The following is a 13,518-nucleotide window of genomic DNA, read 5'->3' as shown; positions in this document are numbered from 1 at the left end:
TGAAGTCTAATTTAACAGGGTTTTTTTCCTTTTATAATCTGTGATTTGGGATTCTATTTAAGAAATCTTTGCCTAATTCAAGATCCTGCTTTCTTCAAGAAGTTTGATGGTTTAGCCCTTACATTTAGATCTGTGATCCAATTTAAGTTAATTTTTGCTTATGATGCTAGATAAGAACTTTTTTGGGGGGGTGGGATGTAGAGATATCCAAATATCCCAGCACCATCTGTTGAAATGACTATCCCTTCTACATTGAATTCACTTGTTTTCACATCCTTCCTGAGAGTCAGTTGGCCATATGAGTTGCATGACCATACGGGTGTATTTCTGAGCCGCTTCTTCTGTTCTATTTATCGATATGTTTACCCTTATGTCAATACTACACCATCTTCATTACTAGCTTTATAATTAGCCCCAAAATCAGGTTCGAAGGCCTACAATTTTGTTTCTCTTTTTCAAAATGGTTTTGGCTATGTTAGGCCCTGAGTGTATGGAGGCTTCTTCTATCTTTCAGTTTAGCCACTTTTAAGATCGCATCACTTTCCAACACGCCTGCTGTGCCCCAGCCACATGGCCATGTTCTAGGCCATCCAAGAGAGAAATGGAGGACAGCAGAACATATCTTCCCGCGAAGGCCTGTCCCTTTTGTGGGAAGCTTTCCTAGAGTTTCCTTCGTCCCACAACAATATTCTGCTCTCATCTCGCTCATCAAGCCTTAACCCATTCACCCTGCCAGCTGTTAGGGAAGTTATGAACTATGGTATTTTGTCTGGACTATGACATCTCCAAGAATGCAGATGTTAGTAAGAATTAAAAATGGGTTTCTGGAGCACGATATGAAGAATTGACTTCATTAACTCTTTAAAATGTGTTGAAAGTCCCTTTGGAACCTGTGTGACCAATATTTGTAGATGTTCTATGTCACTTTGAAGTGTGTACATTTGAACTCTTGGTTGGGCGCAGCTTCTCCCGTGTACATCCCCTTTATCCAGCACAGCTGTTTAAGTCTACTAGATCCATGGTCAATGAGGCTGTATTTGTTCCATCATGTCGTATAAAGATGTGTTAAGTTTTCCAAATGATTGAGTATTTGCCAACTCTCCATGTTCTGTTGTTTTACTTTAAAAACTTGGATGCTATTTATGGTTTTTATAACTTAGATAACTTCTTTTTTATCGTTCCTCTTTATCCGTATAAATGCTTTTTGCCTTCAAATCTCTTTTTCAGGATGCTAATATTGTTACACTAACTTTTATGTTTTTTCTCCTCTTTCTATACCCTCCTAGGCAGCTTTGTTTTATGTCTCTTGTAAGGACGCTTAACTTTTTGTAATCTCCCCTGATAATCCTCATCTCTTAATAGTTATGTTTTATTTGTTACTTTTATTATGGTCCCTGATATATGTGGACTTATACATCTATATTATTCATAACCATTATTTTTGTGTGTTTGTGTGTCTCTTACCTACTTTCTGATTGATTGAGATAGAATTTTGTATTCTACCTTTTTTCTCTGCTGGTTTGGAAATTGGAGAAAAATTTCTTCTATTTCTTTTTTTAAAAATTAATCTTTATTGTTGAAAGTATTACATATGTACCCTTTCCCCCACATTAATCCCCTCCACCTGGCACCCACCCCACCCCCACGCCAGGCCTCCACCACACTATTGTCTGTGTCCATGGGTTATGCATATCGGCATAGAAGTTCTTTGATTAATCCCTGTGTAATTACTTTAACCATGCCCTAATCTCAACAGATGACAAGGGTCTCAGCATGGATTCCCTCAAGTTGAACATCCCATCCCCATCATTTAGTTATTGTAGTTTAATATTTTATTATTTTTTCATTATAAATTTTGAAACTATTATCATTTTTCACCCTTTTATGCACTCATCATTGGTTCTCTTTGGTTTCACCTTTGGTCTAGCTGAGTAAATCCTTGGTTCTTTTAGTGCGGGTGTCTAAGTGGCAAACCTGCCAAGTGTTATATGTGCAAATCTGCCTTTATTTTGAAAGAATTTTTTATTGATTCTCTAGAGAGAGGAAGAGAGAGAGGGAGATGTGAGAGAGAAACACCGATTGGTTGCCTCTCGTTGCGCCCTGACCAGCCAGGCACCGAACCAGCAACCTAATTGTGTGCACTGACTGGGAATCAAACCAGAAACCTTTTGGTGTATGGGATGACACTCCAACCAACTGAGCCACACTGGCCAGGGCTCGAAAGAAATTTTTTATCAAGATTAAAAATTCTAGGTCAACGTTTATTTCTCTTCAGTAAACTAATATGATTACTGCATTGTCTTCTGGAATCTATTGTGTGACTGATGAATGTTCTCCTTGTATTTTAACTATCATTCTTTGCTTGAGAAGCTTTTCTTTCTTGCAAAAATCTCTTTTTCCAACTATATTGACTTGTGAAAATTTTAAGGCTACCAGAACCTTGGGAAATTTTACACTAATCATAGATTCACAATTAACGTGTACTGTTCTTGCTGTATCACATTTCTCTCCATCTCTCTATGTCCCTATCCATCCACTAACCATCCTCAAGTTTGAAACATTTTAATGTTGCAGACAATAGTACACTTCCCTCCAAACACTTTAGACTGCATATCATTAACAAGACTCAATATTTGTATTTCTTTTTCTTCTGAGATGAAATTTGCAATGAGATGTACAAATATTAATTATGTCATTCTAGGAGTTCTGATTAAGGTATTCTCCTGTAAAAGCCAAATCTTTATCAAGGGACAGAACATGACCATCACCCTGGAACATAAGCAGCTGTCCTCTGAGGAAGAGACTTTACTATCCTGGGATGTTTAGAAGGAGGGAAATGTTCTCTGGTTTTATACTGGTCAGGAAACAAATGTGCCTTCTGACCTGGCGGGCAAGGGGGCGGGTTTACATTAATTCTAGCTTCCACACGTCCTTGAGAAGATACTCTGGGGCATGTGGAATTCCATGGAGAATTGCCTCCTAACAAATTCACCTCACACAGCACATTCTGGCAGTTTCCCCATGAGTACATCACTCACCAGACACTATGATTAATCTGACCCCTGGAGGATAGAAACAGGTTCATTCAAATTGTTTCCTTCAGCATTTAACAAATTTTGTAAACCATAATTGTTTAAGTCTCCTATGAAACCCCCCCCACACACACACATACACACAGACACTGCCAAGGCTTAAGTCACCATGTTTGCATGAGGGAGGCAAGTGAATGCCTGGCTTTCACACAAGTGTTACAATCTCAGGGACACACACGGTGACCCTGAAAGAGGCATTTACAACTGCTGAGGTTCCTAAGGGGAATATATCAGCCATGGGTAAGGTGGGCTCCTTCACCTGCAACCTTAGAGTTTTCAGTTCTGTTCATTGCCGCTGGGGTTTGGAAGGAGGTGGGGGCAGGACACTCTACCCAATCTGTTCTCTTTGTCCATAATGTCCAGATGGCATGTGTTCCCCTGAAATGGCTGAAAATCAGTGTGGGGACCATGTCCAGAGATGTTCTGTGTGGGTTGTACAGATGCTGGCACCAGCCCTGTTCCCTCCTACCTGATGCAGAGCAGCAGACTCAGCATCTATGTCGTGGAAGAGCTGGACCAGGACCATGTCCTTCTGGAAGGATAACTCGGGGCAGTTCTGAAAGACAGATATCATTAATGCCTCTCCATTCCCACACCTCCTAGGTGTTTCCTCCTCAGGTGCCTGGATCTATGTTCTTCCTTCAGTGCCACAAAATTGGTACCATTCCACTGGCTGTAACTTCATCTTTCTTTCCAATAATCTCCTATTGTCACTCGGACTTTTCATCCAGAAGGGTCAGATACAAGCAGGGCAAAGGCATTTCCAAAAAACATATAACCCAGATTAAATCTGAATCCTCCAGGCACTCCGAAGAGTGGGAAAGAACGAAGCATCATTACCAGCAGTGGTCAGAACAGAATCCAGATTTCAGAGTTGGCCTATATACCACTAATCCCCACCACTTTTGTCCTGATCACAATGCAGGAAGCAGCTGGTCCCTTTCTGCCTTCACTGGGGACAGCTGCCTTCACTGACCAAAGAGCCACAACGGAGAAGTGTGCAGACGGGGGGAGACGAGGTCACAGTTAGATGATCAGTGTATTGGGTGTAGCTTTTCATAAAGGGCACGCCATCGTCAGACGGCAAATGGTCCAGCCGGCCGCGCCATTGGCAGGTGGTTCTAGAGTTTCCTGAGCTCCTCTGTCTCTGGGGAAAGCTGGTGTGGGGAGAAATGAGGCAAAGCAGAGAACACAACGAGCGGGCAGACGCCACGCTCACCAGGTTCCCCATCACTGTCGCTCTGCTCCCTGAGTCAGACCCCAGCCGGGGAGGCACAAGGACAGTCTGACTGTCTCCGGGGCCTCACCGCAGCGGGACAGCAAAGCCGGGGGCTTCCTGCAGAGCAGGACGCGCTGTGTCTCGCTGCCAGGGAAGAGTGGGGAGGGGGCTGGCCGGGAGCTGAGACGGTTTTACTGATGCCTGATGTCTCTGGTGAACTACAGTGGTGCCTCGGTGTTCGAACATTGCCGTTGGCGAACATTTGGGTTTACGAACACTGAACCTGGACGGAAATGCTGCGGCTTCCGAGCACCTCTCGGAGGTCGAACATGCCCCGCGGCTCCCGCTGAGGGCAAGATCCCGAGGCCCAGCTGTCGGCTGTGGATCCCTCGGTTTTCCGACGTTCCGGAGCTCGAGCGGGCTCCAGAACAGATCACATTCGAAAACCGAGGTGCCACTGTATTGATTGTGTGAGATTTGAGAGGTAAAATCCAGGTAGACACTCTGGTTATGCTTCAAAATGCCACTGAAAGGAAAGCTTTGAATTCTGGAGATTTGAGGAATAAAGTTTCCTAAGTCCCCCTGTGTCTGTATAGAAACGACCTCAACGTGGGAGGAAGGTGCACGTGTACAATTGTAAAACGAGACAGAATGAAGAATTTTCTCTTTCAGGGCCAAGAAACCACAAAAAAGAGAGTGTGGATTTTAGCTCTGAGATACTTCCCGTGACCTGTGGGGAGAAGAGGGGGCTGTTAATTAAGAGAAAATTGAAACGAGGTAAGTTTCAAGGTCTACTTTAATTCGTAGCCCCTCTATAAGGAATCACAAGAAGTAATGGAATTACCCATCATTTAAGGAATTATTCCCCTTTGTCTTGAGAGGAGGTAGGGGTCCCTAAAATGATATTTTCATATTTTAAGAAATGGCGCATATTAAGTGCTCACTCCCACGTGGAAGTGTCCATGAGGACGCCCAAAGAACCAAGAGAAGTGCAGGAACGTCAGTCTATGAGTGGAAAATATTGCATATTTTACTTTGAATCAGCCTTCACCTTCATCTCCTGTACCCCTCCTGGAAATCATCGCCAGGACAGGGTGTTTGATGTAGTGAGACGACCACAAAACTTAGAATCAGATGACCTGAGCCCCAGCTTCAGCTCTGCCAAGAGTGACTGAGCAAAGAATGAGCCTGAAACTTCTCATCTAAGAAATGGATCCTTTAAAACCTGCCTCACGGTGACTTTGAGAGTTAGTTTACATAATAAATATAAAATATTTTGTGATTTTAACATTATAAAGCTTTCCAATAATTGTCTATTATGATGAGCTTCATAGCAGATTATTCTCAATATGGCTAAGGAGCACCAATTGACGTAAATGTTTGCATTTTAACTAATTTTTAAATTGCTTTGCTGAGACATAACTCACACAGTTCACCATTTGACATGTAGAATTCACTGCTGAGTTTTTGTTTGTTCCTATTATTTGTTCTCGAGATTATACAGCCATCGTCAGAGTCTCATTTTGGAATATATTGCCCCCCACTAAAGGAAACCCCAGGTCTCTCAGCAGCCAGTGCCCACCCCACCGCCCAGCCCTGAGCAGCCACTGATCTATTTCCTGGCCTATACGCTGGCCTGTTCTAAGCATTTCATACCAACTGACTCATGTAACATGTGCCTTTCTGTGACTGGGTCTTTCACACAGCATGTTTCCAAGGTTCATCCATGCAGTAGCATGTATTATACTTTATTCTTTTTTATTGTCCGTGGTATGGATACACAGTATTGCATTTACCTCTCAGTTTGGGTTTCCTCACTCTTTAGCTATCATGAATAATGCAGTTTTGTGTAAAGTTTTTTGGTGAACATATTTTTTATATTCTTTTCACTATATACTCTGGAGGGGGATTTCTGGGTTATATGGCAATTCCATGTTAAAATTATTGAGCAAAAACCAAAGTATTTTCCGCATTATTGCACCAGTATATATTCCTCCCAGCAAAATCCGAGGGCTCCAATTTCTCTGCATTCTCACCAACACTTGCCATTGTCTGTTTTTTTCCTTACGGCCATCCTCGTGGGTATGATGTGGCACCTCCATGACGTTTTGACTTCCTTTTCTCTAATGACTACTGTTGTTAAGTGTATGATTATCTTTTATGTATAAGTTAGATTTTCCACTGAAATATATTTCACAATTGTTTTAATGTTAGCTACCCATGATTTCAGGGATGGAAAAATATCTGTTCCATAATGCCATTCACCTGGAAGAAAATTGTTATAATATAGGGCAGAGACGTTTCCTTAGTGCCATTGTGAACAGTGGGGCCCCCACTTGAGATTTCAATCCAAAGTAGGAAATCCCCTTACAAGGGACTTACAGGCTGGGTTTGGGGATTCTCAAGCATGAAAGGTGAGGCCAGATTCTTCTGCTATTCAGGTCCAATGTGGTGGGAGGCCACTGTCTGAGCTCTGAGGACAAAGAGGTTTCACAATCAACTTACTCTGACCTTTCAGGAGCCACGGTGAAGTGTATAAGGACAGAAGATGGAAACTGGTTCAGCCCCAAGGAATTTGAAATCGAAGGAGGCTACCAAAAATCAAGTAATTGGAAGGCCAGTTTGCGCTGTGGTGGGGAAACCCTAAAATGCCTGATGGAGGTACGCCAGTGACGGGGCAGGAGATGTAACTTTTTGTTGTAGTCAAAGATAAGGTCACTATTTACTCATGAAATACATGCTGAGTTGTGGCTAGAGCCCCCAGGCCTCTCACTTTATCTTTGTCCCAGGGAGAGGTGCCCAACTCTCATACTCAGCACAAGGCAGCACATTGATGTTGTCAGAGGGGCTCTGTCAGGGTAGATGCAGGAGCCTGGAGGAGGGAAGGGTCATTCTGACTCAGGTGCTTGCACACAACTTTAGGCCTTGAAAGAAAGGAGACAGTCTACAGCCAAACAAGCGGGCAGAAGGCACTCCGGAGAAAGAATGGGGTGAAACCAGAACCACGACTAATGTGGCTCCGTGGGTCGAGGTATACGGATTGTGTGTGATATGGCATAATCCATCAGTTGGGGTTGTTTGTGGAGGGATTCAATGCCAGGCTAAGGAGTTTAAACTCTTAATATAGTCAAATGCAGAGCCAGGAAGGTCTCCTGAGGTATGAAATGACATATTTAAAACAATATCTCAAACAACATCATGCCTAGAAATGACTTCACTGTCTTTCAGCCCAAAAAACCTACAGTCAACCTACATTGCTCAGCTCCAATGTCACCCCTCTTGGAATATTCCCTGGCTGACCTGCCTGGTCATCCCATCCTTGGGCCCCCTGGCCCACTATTAAGACCCCTCTCACACTGTGTTATATTTGCCTCCCATGCAACCCCTTGTTCTCGCTAGACCTCTCTAGGGTTTGTACATCTTTGGGTGCCCAACATTTTCCAGAGTGTCTGACACCCTGTAGGTGTGGGATACATGTGTGTTGGTTGAATAGCCCTGGTGTGAGGATGTAAGCTTGAGTGGCACAGGTAGTAATGGAAAGGAAGCAAGAGGTGTCAATGAGATTGTGAAGGAAAACCTCTTAAAACTTAAGCAAATAATAACACAAAAGAAATCGAAAAGATTCTGACGACGATTTTCCAGCTACCCTTGAGGAATTCTAGAAGAACAGATGGTGTCTCACTTAGACACCTTGGTTAGAGCTGAGGGTGGAACATCCAAGTAGAAATATTTGTGAGGAGGTGGGAATGCCAGACTCACAAAACACAAACACGAGCTAACCATACACTTGGATCTTTTACTCTTTCAGAATCTTCACCTACCTACACCCCCCCCAGGAACGTGTGGCATGAAAAAAAAGGTGATTATTACTTTATACAAGTTCTTATATACAAGTTCTTTATATGTACAGCATCTTTTTTATGGTCTGAGTTGTGTAATTAACATTGTTTCCTTTTCTCCTCTCCCTTGCCTTTATTTTCATTTAGTTATTTTTTTTGCAAGTGCCTTCAGATTTGCTCCATTCAGCATTAAGTTGTACGCAAGGTCATCTTTGAATGGCAAACCATTTGAGATGGGGATGATCAGGAGCCATCAGAATAGGTCTCATAGCTGAGTTTTAGCTCTAGATACAGGTGCTGTCAGGGTGTCCAAGTTGTAAAACCAAACATAATTATGGAATACGTAAAACCATTTCTTAATAAGGTCACAGGCTCACCTCCAACTTAATCCCAGATTTTTTTTCATAAAAATTACTATTTCATAACTTTAATGAAATCTGATGGAGCAAAAGTTTGCTCGCCAACATCCAGAAAAACCAGGTCTAATACTTAGTCTATCTTAAGACATGTACAAAACCACATACTGTTTCATAACATAGGCAACTAAAAGCATATTTCTTTTCTGATTTTTTATACCCTCTCCCATCCTTCCATAAAATACACACAGAGACATACAGAATTCTCTGTCAAGCAGAAATTATTGGCAGATTTTTCATGAGGATGGTGCTGTTGGGGAGGGAGCCCTTGGCAAGATGCTCCTTGAACCTTGCAGTTTCTCATATATGGCCATTTCTAAAAGCAAAAGAAATGACCAAGAATCCTGATTCCCCTAAAATAAGCATCTTCACCCAAAAGCCCAGAATGACTGGTCATCTTTAACTACTTTCTACACAAAGAGAAATAACATAGCTGTGTTCCAAATTACTCTGCCCATTTGCTTCCAGAAGGACCTTTCTGATCTTTGTGGGCTGTTAACCGAGATATAACACAGACTGAGAAACAGACCAGTTTTCTCTGTGTATCAGGGTGGAACCAACCATTCATCAGGGTCTCGGCACCCTGTACACAGGGGACCCGACAGAGACAGTGGAACTAACAAAAGAAGTTTAACAGTCCCTGTGAGGAGTGAGGACAGATAGGATTTGGGATGCGAGCGAGAGGATAGAACCAGGATGGATTCTCAGGTTTGCGGGGGAAGGTATATATTTGTTTTATGAGATGGCAGCACCAAGAAAGAACACGTAGTGGTGTGGGGACAGGAGGACACACGGCTGTGACTGGATGAGTTTGGGGTGTGCTTTAAGGCCCCGGAGGATGCTGGTGAGCGCAGGGATGTGCACGAATGCAGAAGGCAGGCTGCACGCCTGGGAGCTGGAGACAGCGCTGGAGCTGCAGCTTGGAGAGAGTTTGGTGGAGACCAGGGGATTCTGTCTACACGCTGGAGGGGAAGGAGGGGAATAGAAACAGAGCGGAGGCTGAGGGAGCAGCCCAGGAGAGCGAGCGCAGAGACCACCCGCGTCTGCAGGGAGCACGAGTGGCCGTGGCAGAGAAAGCTGGACGCTGTCATCCCTGCCTCCTGCTCCCCGGGGGACCTCTCCCTCCACCCAGCACTCATCAGTGGGCGGGCCTGTCCCCAAGCCAATCTTGTTTTGTCACCTGAGTGGTCAAGAGAATAGAAACTTCTGTAATAGACCATGGGATAGACAGGATGCTTCTACCCCCAAGATGTTCTCAGACTGTCTCGATTCTCTCAGAAGGCAGAACCACTAGAAGTACCAGGAGCAAATACAGTTTCTGATAGTTCCGGATTCGTATGCAAATGCTGATTCTCATTTTTTTGAAAAAGAATGAAGTGGTTTTCTGTTTTAATCACTTCCTCTTCACCCCATTGACAAGGAGGTGGTGTCCACTGGACAGTCTGGGGGAGGGGAAGCAATGGCATCTGTCACTGGACAGATGGACTGACAGGTGTTTATTAGTCACATACCCTCTGAGACCGAGGAAGGAGGGCAGTGCCAGCTTTGCAGGGCTCGCCAAGGTTGCCCTCGGGAGCGGAGGGAGCAACCCAGGGCTCTGGAGGGTGGGCTGGCCCCCTGGTCTGCATGACTGACCTGCTTAAGTCATTCCGTGGCTGACAGTGAACTGAAACCTGTTATTCCAGGATGGGCAGGGTTACACATGGCCTCTTGACTAGGAGCATCGTTTAGCTGTGGGACCTTATCCAGGGGAGCAGAGTGCAGAGGGGAACGTGCAGATAGGCAGTTCGAGGCCTTCTCAATTTTGCCAGATGTCACAGCAGCACATAATATTGAGCTTTAATATCAGTCCTTACACCACATTTTTTTGATTAGCAAAGGGCTCAGTCACAGGCCAGCTCTTTCTCAGGAATACACAGGCATTTGTATATAACACAGTGTTTTTTCATATCTACTCTAAAAATTTTTTTTTAATATATCTTTATTGATTTCAGAGAGAGGAAAGGAGAGGGAGAGAGAGAGATAGAAACATCAATGATGAGAGAGTCATTGATTGGCTGCCTCCTGCATGCCCCCGACTGGGGATCAAGCCCGCAACCCGGGCATGTGCCCTGACTGGGAATCGAACCCCCATCGCCTGGATCCTGGGTCGATGCTCAACCGCTGGAGCCACGCCCAGCCGGGCAACTCTATAAATTTTGTTGGGTTCAGTGAGTAGGAGTTACACTACAAGATTGGGTGAAAATACTATCTAATTTTATCTTCTGCAAGTGAAATTAAATTTAGTTTAAGGCCACATATTGAGACTCGTAAGAAATCCAGTATTAGTTGTTTAAGGGGGCCCCTCTCCATTCTGTTTATAGAACAAAGCAATTGCTACACTCCCTGGCCATTCGGAGACGGAGCCTCCACACCGTGCATGCCAAGCTGAGTCCCCAGGCTTCCACAGCCAAAGAGCTCCAGCCTCCCTGGCACCACCTGGTCATCTTTGCCCATGGTCTTTCCAGCCCAAAGACACTGTCACAGGTTCAGAGGACATCCAGGGACAATCCATAGTTCAGGAACCCCTACCAGGCCCTTCAACTCAGAGGGAGCCTACAGCCAAGTAACTAAGATGCCATGCTTTCTTAGAAGTTTATTCCATCTTACTAATTTCTCAATATACCATCTTCCCCCAACACATCTTAGTCATTGTAGTGTAGGCAAATGCATTTAACACTTTATTCCAGGACTTTGTTTTATCAGCAAGGTAATAAAATGATTCACATTTCTGTCACAAGCATCCTCTTGTTTTGTTGCTAGTCTCTCTGTGTTAGAATCTCTGGTTTTATAGGAAGAACTTTTCCAGTCATCCTGAACTTCACTGCAGACCAAGAATTCTTTTTCTGAAACCGCCACTCCATGCAGTTAGTTCACAGCTCAAAGAGAAACACATAAGTTTCTCCGTGCAGGTTCGCACAAAGGCAACAAGGTCTAGATTCCCACAGCGCTGGTCTTCAGGGTGGCACTGGGGACATTAATGTTGTTTTGCCTTCTAGCTGGACAGCTCAGATAAATGCAAGATCTGCCTGGATGAAGGAAAGCTCTTCAACTGCATTTCTTGTTTTGACGTCTTTCATTGGGACTGTCACCTCCCACCTGTGGAACCTGGGAGGTTTGTGAGATGCAACCCCCTCTCCTTTTAGGGACCTTCCTCCTGCCATGCAAACCCCCCATCAGAGTTCCTCCTTGTGTCCTGGTGGGGAAAGAGCAGGGTCAGAGGTACAGGGTCCAACAGTATGGTCCCGGGAGCTGTTTAAAGATGTGTCAGGTAGAGGGTAATATTCACCTCTCTCCTCTGGGAGGCTGAGGCCAGTGGCTGGGTCCTTTGCCTACATACTACTACTGTCCTTTCCAGAACTTTCCCAGAAAGGACTCCTGTTTACTTGTTTGTGTTCTGTGCTTACTCAGAAAAGGCAGGAAACATGGCCTGGTTCCCTCATTTTGCCATGTCCTCAACAGGCTAATGGAGGCCCGAGGCCCCAGGGGTTAAGGCCCAGTCTCTGGCACTCAGGCCTGGCAGGCAGGGCTCCTTGTGCTCCCAGTAGCTCAGACAGAGAAAGGAGAGCCCACCATGCACCCTGACACCACCTTCGAACCACTAACCCCCTGCTGCTACCGTCTAGGGAGGAGGGCTATCACAGGAGAGACTTGGAGAATCTGGGAGGTGTTCCCTTCATTCCCTGCTGTGCCCACTGGCCATTCCTGAAAGGACAGTGGGTGTTTCTGGGGCTTTGCCTTGCTCACTTATATCTGACATCTCAGGACCGATTGGAGTTGCACCTTCTGCGCAATACCAAGGCCTTCAAGAACTCGGCAGTGTTACAGCGAATCTGAGGTCCTGGCGAGGCAGATGGGGCCCGAGGAGAAGCTGGTGAGTTGGATTTGAGTCCAAGCCTTCTTCCCGCTCACTGTGAGAAGTCAACAGTCATGGGGCAGGGGGGGTGTCCGAGAGCGCCTGCTCTTCTGACCGTGCCTCAACCACGCTGAAAACCCGCCGGAACCTGTTCGCAGGAAAAACCCAGCTATTACCTGTGAGCGTCCAAGAGCAATGCCTGTTTGGGGAAACTCCGGAAGGCTGGTGTGGTCATGCATGTGTCTGGGCACGTGTGTGGGCTCGTCCTCTCCAAGCTGCTCTTCATTGTCTGCCTCCTTCCTTTGCAGAAATGTGAGTACTCCCTCTTGAAGGTCTACTGCCGTTTAGAGGGCATCGTTCTCCGGGCTATTCCGCATGAAAATTATGTGAGTAACAACAAGCCGGGGTTCCAGGCCGCCGAGGTGTTACCTGACCTGGACGGGGGCTCTCCTGGGCCTGAAACCCAGCGCCGCGGGAGGGAGAGCTCCAGCGGCCTTTCCTTTACCTTGGTTTTCCGCTGGATGTCACGGGAACCCACAGACCGCAGACAGAACTGTGTCGCTGATGCTCCTATTGGTCTGTTTTTCACCAGGTTGAAAAGGCTTCTCAATGCCTAGAGAAACTTAAGACATTGGATGAAATCAAAAAGACTCTAACTGAGAAACGCTACCGCCAAGTGGAGGGGTTTGTGCGGGACATGGATCGCATCTTTCAGGGCCCCAGCGTAAGTGGCTCTCCCTGCTCCCATCTCCTTTTCTTTCCTTTGAGTCACTCCGCCCTCATATCCTGGTGCCAGGGAATTTTAGAGTTTCCTTCATCCTCTCACAAGCGTACACAAGCAAGGGTTCAGGAGGTGAGTGGGGTTTTTAGCTGAGCGTTTAAGCTCACCAGGGAGAGTAACAGTGAGTCAGGAGGCGGCCCGGTAACCAGACTCCAGGCGCCCGAGAGCTCATCCCTCTCCGTGCCCACTGAGGACAGTCCCGTCCTCCGTGCTGCAAAAGGAGGGGAGGGTTGCTTCCTAAACCATCTTGTTCCTCTCCCCAAATATCTCCGTTGG

The 13,518-nt window shown here is 45.5% G+C and overlaps 2 protein-coding genes across 6 annotated transcripts in view; both read left to right on the top strand.

Annotated features, from left to right (window-relative positions):
• Positions 1-13,518, top strand: part of SP100 (SP100 nuclear antigen) — a 185,221-nt gene that overhangs the window by 108,961 nt on the left and 62,742 nt on the right. The window lies entirely within an intron of this gene.
• The window catches only part of LOC308559872 (nuclear body protein SP140-like protein), a 35,698-nt gene that overhangs the window by 21,294 nt on the left and 886 nt on the right, over positions 1-13,518 (top strand). Inside the window, exons 8-14 of the mRNA XM_081143146.1 lie at positions 4,984-5,088; positions 6,830-6,972; positions 8,120-8,170; positions 11,605-11,720; positions 12,371-12,479; positions 12,770-12,847; positions 13,054-13,185. Of these exons, the coding sequence (XP_080999272.1) occupies positions 4,984-5,088; positions 6,830-6,972; positions 8,120-8,170; positions 11,605-11,720; positions 12,371-12,479; positions 12,770-12,847; positions 13,054-13,185 (734 nt within the window). The remainder of the gene's footprint in view (positions 1-4,983; positions 5,089-6,829; positions 6,973-8,119; positions 8,171-11,604; positions 11,721-12,370; positions 12,480-12,769; positions 12,848-13,053; positions 13,186-13,518) is intronic.

The sequence above is a fragment of the Miniopterus schreibersii genome (genome assembly GCF_964146895.1).
Source record: "Miniopterus schreibersii genome assembly, chromosome: 7".
Taxonomy (NCBI): Eukaryota; Metazoa; Chordata; class Mammalia; order Chiroptera; family Miniopteridae; genus Miniopterus; species Miniopterus schreibersii.
This window is presented reverse-complemented; position numbering and strand designations above follow the sequence as displayed.